Source organism: Lepus europaeus, chromosome 7, assembly GCF_033115175.1.
Source record: "Lepus europaeus isolate LE1 chromosome 7, mLepTim1.pri, whole genome shotgun sequence".
In the NCBI taxonomy this organism is placed as follows: domain Eukaryota; kingdom Metazoa; phylum Chordata; class Mammalia; order Lagomorpha; family Leporidae; genus Lepus; species Lepus europaeus.
The window spans coordinates 4966203-4982667 of record NC_084833.1 but is presented as its reverse complement, the minus strand read 5'-3'; the positions used below and the strand labels follow the sequence as shown (position 1 = coordinate 4982667).

The window sequence follows — 16465 nt, the reverse complement described above, 5'->3', positions numbered from 1 at the left end:
AGACCTTTCTCTCTGTCTCTCTCTCTCTCACTATCCACTCTGCCTGTCAAAAAAATAAATAAATAAATAAAAATAAATAAAATATAAGTTTAAAAAAAAAAAGAAAAAAATGATATATTTGAACCCTGCCATATCAATTATTACAATAAGTTTAAGTGGTCTAAACAATTCAATTAAAAAGCAGAGGTTGTTAGATTGGATAAGGAGACAAGAGCCAACTATATGCAATCTTCAAGAATTCCACTTTCAATATAAAAGAAGATTTTTTTAAAAAATGTTTTTATATATGTTATATTTATGTATTTGAAAGTCAGAATTAAAGAGAGGTTGACACAGAAATTTTCCAACTACTGATTCACTCCCCAAATGGTCACAATAGCCAGGTCTGAGCCAGGCTGAAGCCAAGAGCCTGGAACCCTGTTGGATCTCCCACACAGGTGGCAGGGGCCCAAGCACTTGGTCCGTCTTCCTGGGTTTCCCCAGGTGCATTGACAGAAAACTGGATCCAAAGTGGAACAACCAGGACTCAAACTGGCACTCCTGTGGGATGCCAGCCATCATTGCGGGCAGAGGCTGAACCCACTGTGTCACATCGCCAGCCCCCATAAAACGAGTCTCAAGGAGAGAAAAAGATGCATAGGGCCGGCGCTGTGGCGCAGCAGGTAAAGCCACCGCCTGTGATGCTGGCATCTCATGTGGGCGCTGGTTTGAGTCCTGTTGTAGGCATTTGGAGAGTGAACCAGCAGATGGAAGTTTATCTTGATGTGGTGATGTTTCACAAGTATGTACGTATGTCAGAACTGAAGTCTGCACTTTATTTACACACACAAGCACAAACACACACAGCTTGTCAGTTATACAGCAACGGAGTTGTTATTAAAGAATTATGGGCCCGTGTCTGAGAGCATAACGGTCTGCAGCACCTCCTCTACATCTTTTCTCCTCCTATCTCTACTGCCTGATTGGATGAGCAAGTTTTGGTGTCTTGGCACCCAAGGATCATGGCATCCCATGGATTTGCCCATCCTCCTCTTTGGTGTAGCTCAAAAGGCAAAGCCAGCGGAAACCTGCTTGTAAGTGCACCCTTGACCACACCTTTTTCATGGCTCTATGTCCCTTCTACGGCGCATTTTCCTTGGAATAGGTCTGCTGTTCCTTTCACCTGGTTCCCTGCAAATACTCTGGCCAGTTTCCCTTGAACTTGGAGGGCTGCTGCCCAGACCTTGAGCAAATAAAGCCAACACCCATCGTGTCAGCCTCTAGGGGTTCTGTAAGAAACGGCCATCATCGTGATGACTCAAAAACAACACACTTATTCTCTCACAGTTCTCAAGTCCACAAGTCCAAAACCAGGGTGTTGGCAGGGCCACGTTTCCCCCAAGGGTGGGAGGGGAAAACCCTTCCTGGCCTCTTCCAGCTTCTGGTGGGAAATGTTCCTTGGGCTGCGGTTTGCGTAATTCCAGTCTGTACCTCCATCTTTAGCCTTTCCCCATGTATCTTTCAAATCTCCCTCTGCGTTTTAAGGACATCTGTCATTGGACTTGAGGCTCACCCCAAGTCCAGGATGATCCAATCTCAAGATTGTCCATTATATCCACAAAGACCCTTTTCCCAGATAAGCTCACGGTCACAGGTTCTGGGGTTGTAACTTGGACATGGTGGGAGTACTGCAGCTATCCACGTCTTCAGCTTTCTGGGGCTAGGTTTAGGGTAAGTCATGGACCATTATAGGACCCAGGGCCTAGGGGTCTTTCAGCCTGTGAAGTTCTTTGCTTGAGCTTCTCTGATATCCCAGATAAGGATGTGACCTCTTTCACCCAGTTCTCTGGCTGCAGTGATGGCCGACAGCTTCAGGGCTACCCATAGCCGAGCTCCCCTGGCAGATGGCTCACGACCTCAGGGTCTCACCAGAGGTCACAGGGCTTGGGAGGAAGCCCCCAACCTGTGCAAGGGTTTGCACATTAATGTCTGTAAAGATGTTTCTAGTTAGATCATAGTTTTACAGCTGAGGATGTGTATTGAGACCTCCTGGCTCCTGAGCCTAACACTGCTACCATGTAGGACTGGAAGCTAAGTCCAGGGACTGAGAGAGATTGGGGCCATCCAGGAGGGCCCATGTTTCCTTTGGTAATGGCCATTCAGGGATAGCTAACTTGTTAGTGGCTTAAGAGAGACACCCAGTGGTGTCAGCGAAGAACTACAAGATTGAGCATGGCGAGTCAAGATTCTTCCAGCTCTGGGCCAGTTCCTGTTTCCATTTCCAAACAGGAAGGTGGAACAGCACACCACCCACAGTGTTCACGGAGAAATGGAAGAAGCAAGGGGAAACGTGTTTAGCATTTTATAGAAAGCATTCTGGGAAAGGCCACGTGAGCACGGACTCCAGCCTGAGTATTGGACCAGAGTGGGCTTGGTGTTACAGACGTGGGTGGAACTGAGCTGAAGCTGCGACAGGGCGGCGGCTGCCCAGGAAAGGCGTTGTTTCCCGGGGGGTGAGGGTGGGCTCCAAGGAGGTGTATCCTGGGCACGGGGCTGTCTCTTCTGGGCCCAGATGCGAATGAAGGGGAAGTCCTCTGAGGCTCAGAGCTTACATCCCAACGCGGCTCGTTCCTTGGCAAGACCAAGGATAGGAGAAAGGTGTATCTATTGAGAGTTTTCAGATTAGAGTGAATTTTTAAAAACTGAGGGTAAGCATTGTAGCACACCAAGTTACCCACTGCTTGGGATGCCTGCATCCCGTATCAGAGTGCCTGGGGTAAACGCTCAAATCCACTCCAGTCCAGCTTCCTGCTAACACACACCGGGAGGCAGCAGGTGATGGCCCAAGCACTTGGGTTTCTGCCGCCCATCTGGGAAACCTGGGTGGAGTTCCTGGATTCTGGCTTCAGCCTGGCCCAGCCCTGACTGTTGTAGGCATCTGGAGAGTGAACCAGCAGATGGAAGATCTCTGTTTCCCGCTTTCGCTCTGCATTTCAAATGAATAAATTTTAAAAATGCTTTATCAAAGAAAGTTGGGAAGTCTCCTAATACTGTTTTCCTTCATTTCCTTAAGGCTGTCTGCCCTTTCAGTGTTAGTTAGAATGTAATTACTCAGAAATTAAAACTTGCCGGCGCCGTGGCTCAACAGGCTAATCCTCCGCCTTGCGGCGCCGGCACACCGGGTTCTAGTCCCGGTCAGGGCACCGATCCTGTCCCGGTTGCCCCTCTTCCAGGCCAGCTCTCTGCTGTGGCCTGGGAGTGCAGTGGAGGATGGCCCAAGTGCTTGGGCTCTGCACCCCATGGGAGACCAGGAGAAGCACCTGGCTCCTGCCATCGGAACAGCGCGGTGCGCCGGCCGCAGCGCGCTACCGCGGCGGCCATTGGAGGGTGAACCAACGGCAAAAGGAAGACCTTTCTCTCTGTCTCTCTCTCACTGTCCACTCTGCCTGTCAAAAATAAAAAAAAAATAAAAAATAAAAATAAAATAAAAAAAAAGAAATTAAAACTTGTTTTAGTAAACAATACATGGTAGAATACTTGAGATACAATTTATACACTGTAAAATTGTCCATTTTGAAGTGTCCAGTTCAGTGGTTGTCAGTAAATTCACCGTGTCATGCAACTACCATCACTTAGTTTCAGAACACGTCCATCACCCCAAACGAAACCAACACCATTAGCAGTTAGCTCCAGCACCCCTCCGCCTCCCACCCCTGGCCACCACTAATCTACTTTCTGTATCCCTGGCTTTGCCTATTCTGAATATTTTGTAAAAATGAAACCATGTAGTATGTGGCTTCCTGCATTCAACATGTTTCCAAGGTACATATCATATAATAGCACTACATCCTTTTTTGTGACTGCGTCATGTTCCATTATATGAATATCTCACATTTTATTTATCCATTCATCAGTTGTTGAACACTTGAATTTTTCCCACTTTTCAGCTAATACAAACAATACTGCCATGAACGCTGTTATGGGGCCTGTGTCTATATTCTCTGGATATGTATCTAGGGGCGACATTGCTAGGTCATAGCGTATCTCTGTGTTCAGCTTTATTTTTTAAAGATGTACTTATTCATTTGACTGGCAGAGTAAGACTCACTCACTTCCCAAATGCCCACAAGGGCTGGGGCTGGGCCAGGCTGAATCCAGGAGCCTGGAGCTCCATCCAGGTCTCCCACATGGGTGCAGGGCCCCAGCACCTGGGTCATCTGCTGCCTTCCCAGGTGCATTAACAGGGAGCTGGACTGGAAGTGGAGCAGCCGGGGCTCCACCCACTGTGCCACAACGCAGGCTCCTATGTTGAACTTTTTGAGGAGCTTCTGCAGTGTTCTGTTCCTGCCGGCACTCTGTCTCGGTCCTGGTTTCTCCACATCCTCCTCAGGAGATTCTGTTGCCTTCCTAGAGAGTATAAGGTGGTAGTGCTGGTTTCGATTTGCATTTCTCTGATTAATAGTAATGTTCAGCGTCCTGTCACGTGCTTTTAGCCATTTGTATATCTTTTTCAAGAAGTGCCCATTAAGATCCTTTCCCGTTTTTAATTGGATTTTTATTGTTGAATTTTAGTAGTTCTTTACCCAAGATAAAAGTACCTTAATACGTATGATTTGAAAATATTTTCTTCTACTCTTAGGAGTTTTTTCAGTTTTTCGTAATGTCCTTTGAAGCACACACTTCTGATTTTGCTGGAGAAACCTATTTTCTACATTTCTATAAAATAAGGAGCAGTGAGGACTGGGTCCTGGTCCCAGTACCTGTTCTCTGTGCAGATTGGATGAACCAGAGTAGAAGGTTCTGAAAGGCTCCTGTGGGCTACACCATGTGCCCTGCGGCCTCCCAGGTTTACCGCCAGTCACTCGCTGACCCTGTAAGGCACTCTGCTGGCTGTCAGGAGACACGGGCGTGGGGAGTTCCGGGTGAGACAGTGGACGTTCGCACGTTAACAGTGACGAGCAGGCACGTACAGGCCTTGCTTCCGAGCAGCAGGAGTGGGGCGGGTGGTAGGTTACGTGTTGGCAGCGTGGAAAAGGAAGGAGACCCAGCAGTGGCCAGAGCTGCAAAAGGGCCCTCAGGAGTGGGGGGCAGAGTGCGCCCGCAGGAGGTGAAGGAGGAGGACAGCCCCGGGAGAGCGACCAGCACAGCTCTGCAGCCACGTCCGGTCACTAGGTCTCAAGTTCGTGCTTTTGCAAAGCTCACTTGGGACTTCTCATTTCTTAAGCAGCCGAGCCCAGAGGGAGAGGATTCAGCCCCGAGGACCGAGGCTGCTCGTGAGAACATCCGCCCAGAATGCTTTGCAGGTAAGGTGTTCGCTGCTCAGGTGGGTCCTGACTTGTCTTTCAAACTCCTTTGGCTCCCACCACCCATGTGGCATTCCCTCCCAAAAGCTAGGACTGCAAATTCCCAGTACGGTTTGTGCAGTCACAGGTAAGCAGCGCGTGTTGGGCATAGCGGGTGCAGGGGGTAATGAGCAGGCTCAGGGCCTGGATTCCCGCCGGTTCCTTCACATCTTTTCTCCGTCGTTCGTGCCACGCCGGCAGCTCTTCCTGGTTTTAGTTACTACTCCGTTTCAGCTCCGGAGCTGCCCCAAGCCAGGTACCTCGGGCAATTATACTGAGGCCATGTCCCTCCCCAACAGCTGAACAGCTGCAGGGCCCCCACAGCCAGGGTACAGCAGCGCTCGCGTAGTCACTGACAGCTGGCTGGTGCCAGGCTCTGCCCGGAGCTTTCAAAGTCTGTCATGACTGCTGTGACGTATAGGTTCTGTTCTCACTCTCATCTCACGGGTGAGGAAAGAGGCCCAGAGATGTCCGTGAACTCCGGGGCCACGAGCTAGAACATCAGAGCCAGAACTGAACCCAACAGCCCTCCCGCAGGTCCCGAGTCCTTCGGACAAGACAGGGCCCGGGCTGGACGCAGTGTGGGAGTGACTTCAGCCCCTTAGAGGCAGGACAGGGCTGGACGGAGCGCGGGAGTGACTTCAGCCCCTCGGAGACAGCTGCCACGGCACGGCGCCCGAGTCAGTCTGCCATCGCGCCGTGTGTCACATGTTGGGGTAGGAGGCAGTTGCTGAAGTCCCCAGCGGAGGCCCGTGCACAGCAGGCGCGCTGTACATTCAAGTCTGAGGTTTGATAGATGTAAGTGCGCCGCCTACAGCTCAGTGTCCGTGCAGTGAGCAGAGGGATGCACACGGAACCCAGGCCCTTCTGTGGGCGCCCTGGGGTGCTGGCCTCGCCACATGCGGGGTTTCACGTGGTCAGCTGCCTCCCCTGTGGCCTCTGACATGGCAAGGCGTCTCGCCGGGAAAGTCCTCTTCATCCCCAAGCTGACATCTCTATCCGAGACTGACAGACTCCCCCGGTTCCCCTGCTCCCTGCCTCTGGAGCCCTGGCCAGGAGCCACTCCCTCCTGACTTCCCACGAGGGCCCGCTTCAACCCCCGACCACGATCAGCTCCTCTCCCTCCGCCTCCGGCCCGGTCAGCGGCGCCGCTGCCGCTGTGTGGCTACCAGTTCTCGGCCGGCTGCGAGGCCTCCGGCTCCCCACGAGCACCTCCGACCCCTGGCGGGCCCAGCCCCACCCCCGGCAACCCCGCACTGGCCGCCTCCTTACTCCCACGGGAACAATCCACTTCCAGCCTTCAGCCGTGGGCGCAGTGGGGCCTTCGTGTGGGTGCCGCTGGATGCGGTGCACGAAGGCTCCCTTCATCCTTCAAAGCCCGGCTCAGGCGTCTCCCCAGGGAGCCCTCCCGCCCCCAGAGGGTGGGCGGCGTCTGTCCCGCCCCCGGCCCTGGCCACCTCCTGTCCGGCCGGGAAAGCAGCCCCCAGGCCCTGCCCAGCGCGAAGGGAGCGGGAAAGGGGGCGGGGCGGCCCGACAGCGCGGACCCCAGAACGGGCGGCGGCCCCAGCTGCCCCTCCCCAGGCCCGCGTGCAGCCTCGGCCTGCTCAAGGCCGCGGGACAGGGGCCGGGACAGCTGCTCGGCACCCGCGCCCCCGCGAAGCCCGGGCCACGCGAGTCCGGCCCGGGCCACACGAGTGCGCTGCAGTGGGGCCGTTCCTCGCAGAGAACAAGAGGCTCAAGACGGGCGTGGACGAGACGCGAGCCCCGAGCCCGGCGGCAGCGGCCACGCGCCGCCCCGAGCCCTGCGCGGCCCCGGCCCCGGGCGCGCCGAGCCCCGGGCGCGGCCTGGAGGTAGGAGCGGGGGCCGCGCGGGGAGGGCGCGGAGCGGGCCGCCCCCGGGGGTCCTCACCCGGGCCCCTCTGCTCCCGCAGGAGGCGCTGTGGCTGCGGGAGGTCTCCAATCTGTCCGAGTGGCTGCGTCCCTGAGCGGGGCGCGTCCCCGGGGCCGCGCGCGATCGGCGCCGTCCGAGCCTCAATAAAGCTGCTCCGCACGCCGCGGCCGCCTCTCTGAACCAGGGGGCCGAACGGGCCGGGGGCGGGGCCGAAGGGCCGGGGTCGGGGTCGGGGCGGGCCCGAACGGGCCGGGGGCGGGGCCGGGCCCGAAGAGGGGCGGGCCGGGGCGGGGCCAGATGACCCGGGGGCGGGGCGGGGCGGGTGGCCCGGGCGAGGGGCGGGCCGGTCAGGGGGCGGGGCCGAGGGCCAGGTGGCCCGGGGGCGGGGCGGGCCGCACCGCCTGACGTCACCGCACTTCCGCGGGGCCGCGTCACTGCTGCGCGCCGCGGGTGCGGGCGCGATGGCGGCGCTGGGCGGGGACGGGCTGCGCCTGCTGTCGGTGTCGCGGCCGGAGCGACAGCCCGAGGCGGCGGCGCTGGGCGGCGCGGGCCCCGGGCTGTGCTGCTGGGTGTCGGTGTTCTCCTGCCTCAGCCTCGCCTGCTCCTACGTGGGCAGCCTGTACGTCTGGAAGAGCGAGCTGCCCAGGTGAGGACGCTGCGCGCGCGGGGCGGGCCGGGGGCGGGGCCGCGGCGGGGGCGGTGGCGACCTCCGAGCTCGGCGTCCGCTCCTAGGGACCACCCCGCCGTCATCAAGCGGCGCTTCACCAGCGTCCTGGTGGTGTCCAGCCTGTCTCCGCTCTGCGTGCTGCTCTGGCGGGAGCTCACGGGCATCCAGGTGCGAAGGGGCGGGGCGGGCGGGGCGGGGGTCCTCGAGGAGGGAGCCGGGCTGACGCCCCCTTTCCTGTGGCTCAGCCAGGCACATCCCTGCTCACCCTGATGGGCGTGAGGCTGGAGGGCATTTTCCCAGCGGCTCTGCTGCCCCTGCTGCTGACCATGGTGAGTGCTGGCCGCGCTGACAGCACGTGCCCCTGTGGCCCTTGTGTCCAGCTCGTGTCCCGGCCCCCCCCCCCGTGGAGCTGACAGCACGCACCCCTGTGTCCAGGTCGTGTCCCCCCCCCCGCTCGGTGGTGCTGACAGCACGCGCCCCTGTGGCCCCTGTGTCCAGGTCGTGTCCCGGCCCCCCCCCCCGCTCCGTGGCGCTGACAGCACGCACCCCTGTGTCCAGGTCGTGTCCCCCCCCCCGCTCGGTGGTGCTGACAGCACGCGCCCCTGTGGCCCCTGTGTCCAGGTCGTGTCCCGGCCCCCCCCCTGCTCCGTGGCGCTGACAGCACGCGCCCCTGTGTCCAGGTCGTGTCCCCCCCCCCCTGCTCGGTGGTGCTGACAGCACGTGCCCCTGTGGCCCCTGTGTCCAGGTCGTGTCCCGGCCCCCCCTCCCCGCTCCATGGCGCTGACAGCACGCGCCCCTGTGACCTGTGTCCAGGTCGTGTCCCGCCCCCCCCCTGCTCCGTGGCACTGACAGCACGTGCCCCTGTGGCCCCTGTGTCCAGGTCGTGTCCCGGCCCCCCCTCCCCGCTCCGTGGCGCTGACAGCACACGCCCCTGTGGCCCTTGTGTCCAGGTCGTGTCCCGGCCCCCCACCCCCGCTCCGTGGCACTGACAGCACGCGCCCCTGTGGCCCCTGTGTCCAGGTCGTGTCCCGGCCCCCCACCCCCGCTCTGTGGCACTGACAGCATGCGCCCCTGTGGCCCCTGTGTCCAGGTCGTGTCCCGGCCCCCTCCCTGCTCTGTGGTGCTGACAGCACGCGCCCCTGTGACCTGTGTCCAGGTTGTGTCCCGGCCCCCCCTCCCCGCTCCGTGGCGCTGACAGCACGCGCCCCTGTGGCCCCTGTGTCCAGGTCGTGTCCCGGCCCCCTCCCCGCTCTGTGGTGCTGACAGCACGCGCCCCTGTGACCTGTGTCCAGGTTGTGTCCCGGCCCCCCCTCCCCGCTCCGTGGCGCTGACAGCACGCGCCCCTGTGGCCCGGGTGTCCAGGTCGTGTCCCGCCCCCCCACCCCCGCTCTGTGGCACTGACAGCACGCGCCCCTGTGGCCCCGGTGTCCAGGTCATGTCCCGGCCCCCCCACCCCTGCTCCGTGGCGCTGACAGCACGCGCCCCTGTGGCCCCTGTGTCCAGGTCGTGTCCCCCCCCGCGCTCTGTGGCGCTGACAGCATGCGTCCCTGTGGCCCCTGTGTCCAGGTCGTGTCCCGGCCCCCCCTCCCTGCTCTGTGGCGCTGACAGCACGCGCCCCTGTGGCCCCTGTGTCCAGGTCGTGTCCCGGTGAGAGCCTGGCCCCAGGAATCCTGACCGAGACCGGGATGCCGCGAGGCTCCGAGGTTTGGGCAGAGGCGCTGGTGGTCAGAGCCCTTATTTCAGGCTCCTGTTTCTCCAGATCCTTTTCCTGGGCCCACTGATGCAGTTGTCCATGGACTGCCCCTGTGACCTCACAGACGGGCTGAAGGTCGTCCTGGGTGAGTCCTGAGGGAGTGTGGGCACAGGCCGCGCAGGACAGTGGGGGAGGAGAGCCAGTGGGCCCTCGGGCAGAAGAGACTCCGCCTCTGTGCGAGGGGGCGTGGAGCTGCGTGCCCTCTGAGAATCGGTTTTTTTTTTTTTTTAAGATTTATTTATTTATTTGAAAGAGTTATACGGGGGTGGGGGGGGGGTCTTCCATCCACTGGTTCACTCCCAGATGGCCACAACGGCTGGAGCTGAGCCAATCCGAAGCCAGGACTCGGGAGCCTCTTCTAGGTCTCCCACGCGGGTGCAGGGGCCCAAGTACTTGGGCCATCTTCCACTGCTTTCCCAGGCCACAGCAGAGAGCTGGATCGGAAGTGGGGCAGCCAGGACTAGAACCAGAGCCCATATGGGATGCCGGCACTGCAGGCGGAGGCTTTACCCGCTACGCCACAGCACCGGCCCCATCTGAATTGGTTCTTGACGTCCAGGGGTCCCTTAGGCGCCGCAGCGTACTTGATGCGGGCCAGACGGCTCTGGTTTCGTGTTCGCGAGTTCCCCAGCAGGACAGCGCGGCCCCATGGGGCGTCTCAGCATCGCTCTGTGCTGGGTCTGCGGCGTCTGGCCGCCTGCTCCCCACTCTCATTGGCAGCAGCGTTGGTGCCTGAGCCGAGCTTGGCCAGGGCGACGTTCGGGAGGGCACCACTGTTCACCAGCAGTCCTGACCCCCTCTAGCTCCCCGCTCCTGGGCCCGCTGCCTCACAGACATGCGCTGGCTGCGGAACCAGGTGATCGCCCCGCTGACGGAGGAGCTGGTGTTCCGGGCGTGCATGCTGCCCATGCTGGCGCCCTGCACCGGCCTGGGCCCCGCCGTGTTCACCTGCCCGCTCTTCTTTGGAGTTGGTGAGTGCATCCCGCCCGGTCCTACAAAGCTGCTAGTGTACACGGGGGCGGGCCCTGAGGGGCGGCTGGGAGGGGAGTGACGCGGTGCCGGCTTCCTCCCAGCCCACTTCCACCACATCATCGAGCAGCTGCGCTTCCGCCAGAGCAGCGTGGGGAGCATCTTCCTGTCTGCAGGTGAGCCTGGGGCGCTGGCGTGGGCTGTGGCCGGGAGACCTGGGAACAGAGCGCTCGTGTTGGAGGGGCCGACCTCGCGTCGGGGTGCAGAGGACAGCCGTGAGTGGCTGCCGGGGACGGGTGGTGTCCGGCCGAGGGGTGCAGGCGTGGTCACTCGTGGGGGATGGGTGGCGTCCGGCCGAGGGTGCAGGCGTGGTCACTCACAGGGATGGGTGTCGTCAGGCCGAGGGGTGCAGGTGTGGTCACTCGTGGGGGATGGGTGGTGTCCGGCCGAGGGGTGCAGGTGTGGTCACTCGCGGGGGACGGGGTGGTATCCGGCCAAGGGTACAGGCGTGGTCACTCGTGGGGGACAGGGTGGTGTCCGGCCGGGGGGTGCAGGCGTGGTCACTCGTGGGGGACAGGGTGGTGTCCGGCCGGGGGTGCAGTCGTGGTCACTCGTGGGGGACAGGGTGGTGTGCGGCCGGGGGGTGCAGGCGTGGTCACTCGCGGCCTCCGTCCCCAGCGTTCCAGTTCTCCTACACGGCCGTCTTTGGTGCCTACACCGCCTTCCTCTTCATCCGTACAGGTTGGTTCTTGGTCCTGGACTCTGGGCTCAGGGTCCAAGGAGTGGGTGGAGAATGGGAAGTTTCCTGTCACAGCCTTGGACCGGCTGAGCCAGGCCCTCAGCTCGGTGAGGGGAAGGAGGCAGAGACCGTGGGCGTGGGGGGGGGGGGGCACTGGCCTCCGCGACAGCAGATGCAGTCACCAGGCCCGCGGGGCCCTAGGCGTTGGGGCTGCTCCCTAAGCAATCTGTCTGCCCCCAGGACACCTGATCGGGCCGGTTCTCTGCCACTCTTTCTGCAATTACATGGGCTTCCCCGCCGTGTGCGCAGCCCTGGAGCACCCGCAGAGGCGGCCCCTGCTGGCCGGCTACGCCCTGGGTGTGGGCCTCTTCCTGCTACTGCTGCAGCCCCTCACGGACCCCAAGCTCTACGGCAGCCTCCCCCTCTGTGTGCTCCTGCAGCGCGCCGGGAACTCAGAGATCCCCCTGTGCTCCTGACCCCGCTCCCACGCACACTCCTACGAACTCTACGGGCTCCCGGCCCCTCCCCGTCAAGGGGCACTGCAGGGGAGGGGCTGGCTGGGGTCCCCGAGATCTCAGGAATTTTTGTAGGGGATTGAAGCCAGAGCTAGTGGAATCCCAGGGACCAAGAGAAGGGAGCGGATATCCAAAGGGTATGGCCCTCTGAAAGGGGGCGGAGCAGCAGCTGGGAGTGAGGGGCCGAGGGGCCGTGCCCCCCCCCCCCCCCCCGACTGCTGCTTCTCTCAGCCTCCCTGCCTCTCGGCGCCTGGAAAGCTGCTCGGGTTGTTTTTTTTCTTCTTCTTAATTTATAAACCCTCCCCTCAATTTCCCAGGGTTTTCTCACTGTCTTTTTGCATCAGGACTTTGTATTGGGATATTAAAGAGATTTAACTTGGGTAACACGGCCTCAGATCTTTGGCAGTCGGCCCATCTGGAACCTGGGGTGTGAACACCTGTCCCAGCCAGTGGCCTGGCCTCTGCGGCGCCCCACATCCTAGCACAGGTGCACTAGGTATGAGCCCAGCTCACCTGCCCTCAGGGGTGGGGCCTGGCTGTGGGTCCTCCCCCAGCACCAGCAGAAGACTAAAGAGGAGGCGGGGCCCCAAGGGGAAAGGAAGCCCCTGCATGGGCCTGGGTTCCCTGACGGTGCAGGGCCGGGGATGAGCGTGGCGCCTGCTTGAGGGTACACTTGGGTCTTGAGGTCCAGAGAGGCCTGGCTCAGTGTGACCTGTGGGTCCCCGAGACTGGATCCCGGTGACTGCCAGTGTTTCTCCACCAGGTTCCCGTTCTGCCCCCCACCCCCCAGCTTAGGAACCGCCTGCCCACCTCTTCCGTTGCCTCTGCCTCTCCACCCCACCTCACGGTACAGTGACGCGGGCGGGGCACGCCTCGGGGAGACAGACCAGAGGCTCTGGGTTCCGAGGGCTGGTCACACCAGCTGCGAACCAGGGCCCCTCCAGCCCCCAGCCTCCCACCAGCACACACAGCTGCTGGATTCCACTCCCAAGGGTCCCCCACCACCAGGATGTGGCGCCTGGGCTAACTGGAGCTGAGGGGTGGCCCCAAGCAGACCAGCCTGTCCGAAGACAGAACATCTCCCCTCTGTGACCTCTGTCCATGAGGGAGATGAAGCCCAAGCCCCCGCTGCCCTCCAAGGACGGAGGTAAAACTGCCCGCCCCACTCGGGGCTTTGAGGGACGGCCTTGCCCTCCGCTGAGCAGCAGGTGGGCTGCAAAGGACCCGGTGTGGAGGGCAGGAGGAAGCCAGCTTTATTGAGTGAATTTCCCAGGACCTGGGGCTTAGGCCCCTCCTGGGGGAGAGGGTCCAGAGGCTCAGGATTCAGGGTGGTTGTGGTCGCACAGGTGTGACAAGGTGGACCCCAGGTCCTGGGCGCCCTCCCCTGCCCTGTAGTTTCCAATGAGAGATTCCTTATTTGGCAAGAGATGAACGTGAGGAGCCGCCTGCCAGCGGAGACGGGACGCCCGGCTGGCGGGGAGGGGCCCCTGCAGGCGGGGTCTTCCCTGGTCCAGGTGAGGCCCTCGCCCGGGGCCAGGCCTTTTCCGCTGTCCGGCACGGGCTGGCCTGGGCCTGCCCTGCGAGCGCAGCTGCTGAAGACGGGAGCGCCGGGGTGCCGGCGCCGGCGAGATCACTCAATCTCCAGGATGAGGTCGTCGCCTTCCAGTGTCGTGTCCTTGGTCACGTGGACCTTGCGGACTGTGCCCTCCATGGGCGAGGTTACCACAGTCTCCATCTTCATGGCGCTCAGCACGCACAGGGGCTGGCCCTTGGCCACCTTGGCCCCGGCAGCCACCTTGATGTCGACCACCTTCCCTGGCATGGGGGCCCCAATCTGGCCCTTGACGCCCTTCAGGGCCTTGGGGTGGAAGTGCATCTCCTGCGGATGGGAGGGGCTGTGAGGCGCCGGCCGCAGGCCTGTCTGTCCCCACCACCCGGCCGACCCTGGGGAGCCGCACCTTCATGGCCTGGGTGTCCTTGACCAGGATGGACCGCAGCTGCCCGTTGAGCTCAAAGAAGACCTGCCTCTGGCCGGCCCGGTTCAGGTCGCTCACGGCCAGGGCTTTGATGTGCAGGGTCTTGCCTCGCTCCAGCTCCACCTGCAGAGGGCGAGGAAGCTCCGAGCGGGCCCGGGCCGCAGGGACGTCACCCACCCTGAGGCCAGCTCACTGGCGTCTCAGTGTCCTTTTGCTCCCAAGGCACGGGAGGCCAGCAGCAGCTCGACCCTGCAGCGCCGGGGCCCAGCGTGGACAAGCACCAGACCACTGACCTCAAACTCTTCCGCGATTTTGGGTCCCTGCAGGAAGAGGCGCGTGTTGAGGCTGTCCAGGGGGCCGAAGGTGGCAGTGAAGTCCTTGAACTGGGCAAAGACGTCCGGGTACATGGCTGCTGAGAGCACGTCCTCTGGGGTCACCTCGTCGCCGTGCCGCTCCACCAGCTCCTTCTCCAGCACCTGCAGGTCCAGCGGGGGGAGGGAGGCTCCCGGCCTCCCCTCCACCCTGGGCAGGTCCTTCAACACCTGGGGAGCAGAGAGGAGGTCAGGCTCCGATGCGGGCTCCCCGCCCGGACCTCATCCCGCGCGCCTGCCCTACCTTGGAGCGCAGGGGCTCGGGGAAGCCGCCATGGGGGACGCCGATGTAGCCCTGCAGGAACTCCACCACGGAGCGCGGGAAGGAGAGCTCCTCGGCCTGGGCTTCGGCGTCCGCCCGGCTCAGCCCGTTCTGCACCATGAACTGGGCCAGGTCCCCCACGATCTTGGAGGAGGGCGTCACCTGAGGAGAAGGCCCCGGGAGTTAGGGTGCCGGGCACCGAGGGGCTGAGGCAGGGTGGGTGCAGCCGAGCGCACGGGACGCCTCACCTTGATGAGGTCCCCCAGCATCTGGTTGGCCTCCACGTAGGCCTTCTTGACCTCCTTGAACTTGGAGCCCAGCCCCATGCTGTGGGCCTGGAAGTGCAGGTTGGTGTACTGGCCGCCGGGGATCTCGTTCTCGTACACGTCCGAGTTGCCGGACTTCATGGTGGCGGTGCAGTCGAAGGCCGCGTACAGGCCCCGAGCCCCCTCCCAGTACTCGCTGTAGTCAAAGACGCGCTCCAGGGGCACCTCTGCGGGGAGGCGGGGTCAGAGGAGGGCTCCTCCCCCGGCCGGCGCAGGTCCCGGAGTGGGGGGGGGGTGATGGCCAGGCCAGAGCAGGCACCTGGCTCGGCTGGGGCTGTGGACAGTGCAGAGTCCAGGGCACGCCCGTGGGCTGCTGTCCTTACCTGTGTCCAGTGGAGTCCCTCTGGTGCAGGCCACCAGGGCCCCCATGCTGGGCTGTGAGGTCATCCCAGACATGGAGTCAGCCGCCACGTCCACAATGTCCGCCCCAGCCTGGGCGCAGGCCAGCATGGCTGCCACGCCCGCCCCCGACGTGTCGTGGGTGTGGATGTGCAGGGGGAGATCGGGGAAGCGGTCCCGGAGGGAGCTGACCAGCATGGTGCAGGCCGCCGGCTTCAGCAGCCCGGCCATGTCCTGGCAGGGGGAAGACAGAGACGGTGAGGGGGGTGCCGTGGGGGGCCCATGGGGGGCAGAGGGTCTGGGCCAGGGGCCTGGCACCTTGATGCATAGGATGTGTGTGCCGGCGCGCACCAGCTCTTCAGCCAAGCCCATGTAGTACTGCAGCGAGTACTTGGTGCGGCTGGGGTCGGCCACGTCGCCCGTGTAGGAGATGGCCGCCTCCACCACGGCCCCGGCGCTGCCCGCTGCCTCCATGCCCAGCAGCATGTTGGGCAAGTAGTTGAGAGAGTCAAAGATCCGGAAGATGTCCATGCCGTTCTCTTTGGCCACCTCACAGAACCTGGATGTGTGGGAGAGCGCGGGGTGAGCACCCACCACACACACACACGGCCCTTTACTAACTCCTGTCCCCGCCCTGCTGCTCTGGGGGTGACGTCTGAGGGAGTGGCCTGGCATGGGGGCAGAGGGCCAAGGCAGGTTCACCCGGACGAGCTGTGTCCCCCAGGCACCGCCCGCCCCACGGTGAGACAGGGATGGAGGGGCCCCACCGGCCCTGCACAGGGGCACAGTGCTGGGGCAGAGGGCAGGGCCCTCACAGCAGGTGCACCCGGACGAGCTGTGTCCCCCAGGCACCACCCGCCCCACGGTGAGACAGGGATGGAGAAGCCCCACCGGCCCTGCGGGGCCCCAGCTTTGAGCCGCCATGGGGAGCAGCAGTCGGCTCACTTGAAGACCACGTTGTCGGGGTAGTTGGTGTAGCCCACGGCGTTGGCTCCCCGCAGCAGCATCTGGAATGGGATGTTGGGGATGAGCTCCCGGAGCTCCTGCAGCCGCCGCCACGGGCACTCGTAGAGGAAGCGCATCGCGACGTCAAACGTGGCTCCTGCACAGGGACCAGGACGCCCGGCTCAGCACTGCTAGGCAGGGGCCCTGCCGGCCCCACAGCCGCGCCGCTGACGGTCCCCGTGCCCTCGTGCAGCCTCCCCGCCCTCCCTCCTCCGGTGTCTGTGCCACAACGGTCTAGGCGCTGGCGGCTCCTCCCGGTGCGGAGCACCCCAGGGCACAGCTGCGCCTCTGCCCCCTCAGGCCCGCACCGTGGTAGGTGGGGGTCAGCGTT

At 62.3% G+C, this 16465-nt stretch overlaps 3 protein-coding genes across 11 annotated transcripts in view; 2 read left to right on the top strand and 1 right to left on the bottom strand.

Annotated features, from left to right (window-relative positions):
• The window catches only part of TOP6BL (TOP6B like initiator of meiotic double strand breaks), a 96536-nt gene extending 89230 nt beyond the window's left edge, over positions 1-7306 (top strand). Inside the window, exons 14-16 of the mRNA XM_062195966.1 lie at positions 5204-5282; positions 7045-7172; positions 7253-7306. Of these exons, the coding sequence (XP_062051950.1) occupies positions 5204-5282; positions 7045-7172; positions 7253-7306 (261 nt within the window). The remainder of the gene's footprint in view (positions 1-5203; positions 5283-7044; positions 7173-7252) is intronic.
• A 367-nt stretch (positions 7307-7673) lies between these two features.
• On the top strand, positions 7674-11907 carry RCE1 (Ras converting CAAX endopeptidase 1). Of its 2 annotated transcripts, XM_062195771.1 has the most exons (8): positions 7674-7858; positions 7945-8047; positions 8125-8208; positions 9639-9717; positions 10436-10603; positions 10706-10777; positions 11280-11342; positions 11581-11907. In XM_062195771.1, the coding sequence occupies exons 1-8, from the start codon at positions 7674-7676 to the stop codon at positions 11814-11816; spliced, it is 990 nt and encodes a 329-aa protein (XP_062051755.1). In that variant the 3' UTR covers positions 11817-11907. The 2 variants fall into 2 exon arrangements, with proteins under 2 accessions (XP_062051755.1, XP_062051756.1); XM_062195772.1 differs by lacking the exon at positions 7674-7858 and having other exon boundaries at positions 7965-8047; positions 8129-8208.
• Positions 11908-13085: 1178 nt separating this feature from the next.
• The window catches only part of PC (pyruvate carboxylase), a 101880-nt gene continuing 98500 nt past the window's right edge, over positions 13086-16465 (bottom strand). For all 8 annotated transcript variants that reach the window (XM_062195765.1, XM_062195766.1, XM_062195767.1 and 5 more), the window contains exons 14-21: positions 16075-16231; positions 15448-15688; positions 15114-15363; positions 14713-14957; positions 14447-14626; positions 14125-14373; positions 13814-13954; positions 13086-13734 (exon numbers count right to left, since the gene is read on the bottom strand). In XM_062195765.1, coding sequence (XP_062051749.1) covers positions 13486-13734; positions 13814-13954; positions 14125-14373; positions 14447-14626; positions 14713-14957; positions 15114-15363; positions 15448-15688; positions 16075-16231 — 1712 coding nt within the window. In that variant the 3' untranslated portion in view covers positions 13086-13485. The remainder of the gene's footprint in view (positions 13735-13813; positions 13955-14124; positions 14374-14446; positions 14627-14712; positions 14958-15113; positions 15364-15447; positions 15689-16074; positions 16232-16465) is intronic.

Coding starts and splice junctions, on each gene's coding strand:
- RCE1 (XM_062195771.1), top strand. CDS start 7,674: ATGGCGGCGCTGGGCGGGGACGGGCTGCGCCTGCTGTCGGTGTCGCGG. Junction 9,718..10,435: donor CGGGCTGAAGGTCGTCCTGG/GTGAGTCCTGAG, acceptor GACCCCCTCTAG/CTCCCCGCTCCTGGGCCCGC. Junction 10,778..11,279: donor GAGCATCTTCCTGTCTGCAG/GTGAGCCTGGGG, acceptor CTCCGTCCCCAG/CGTTCCAGTTCTCCTACACG.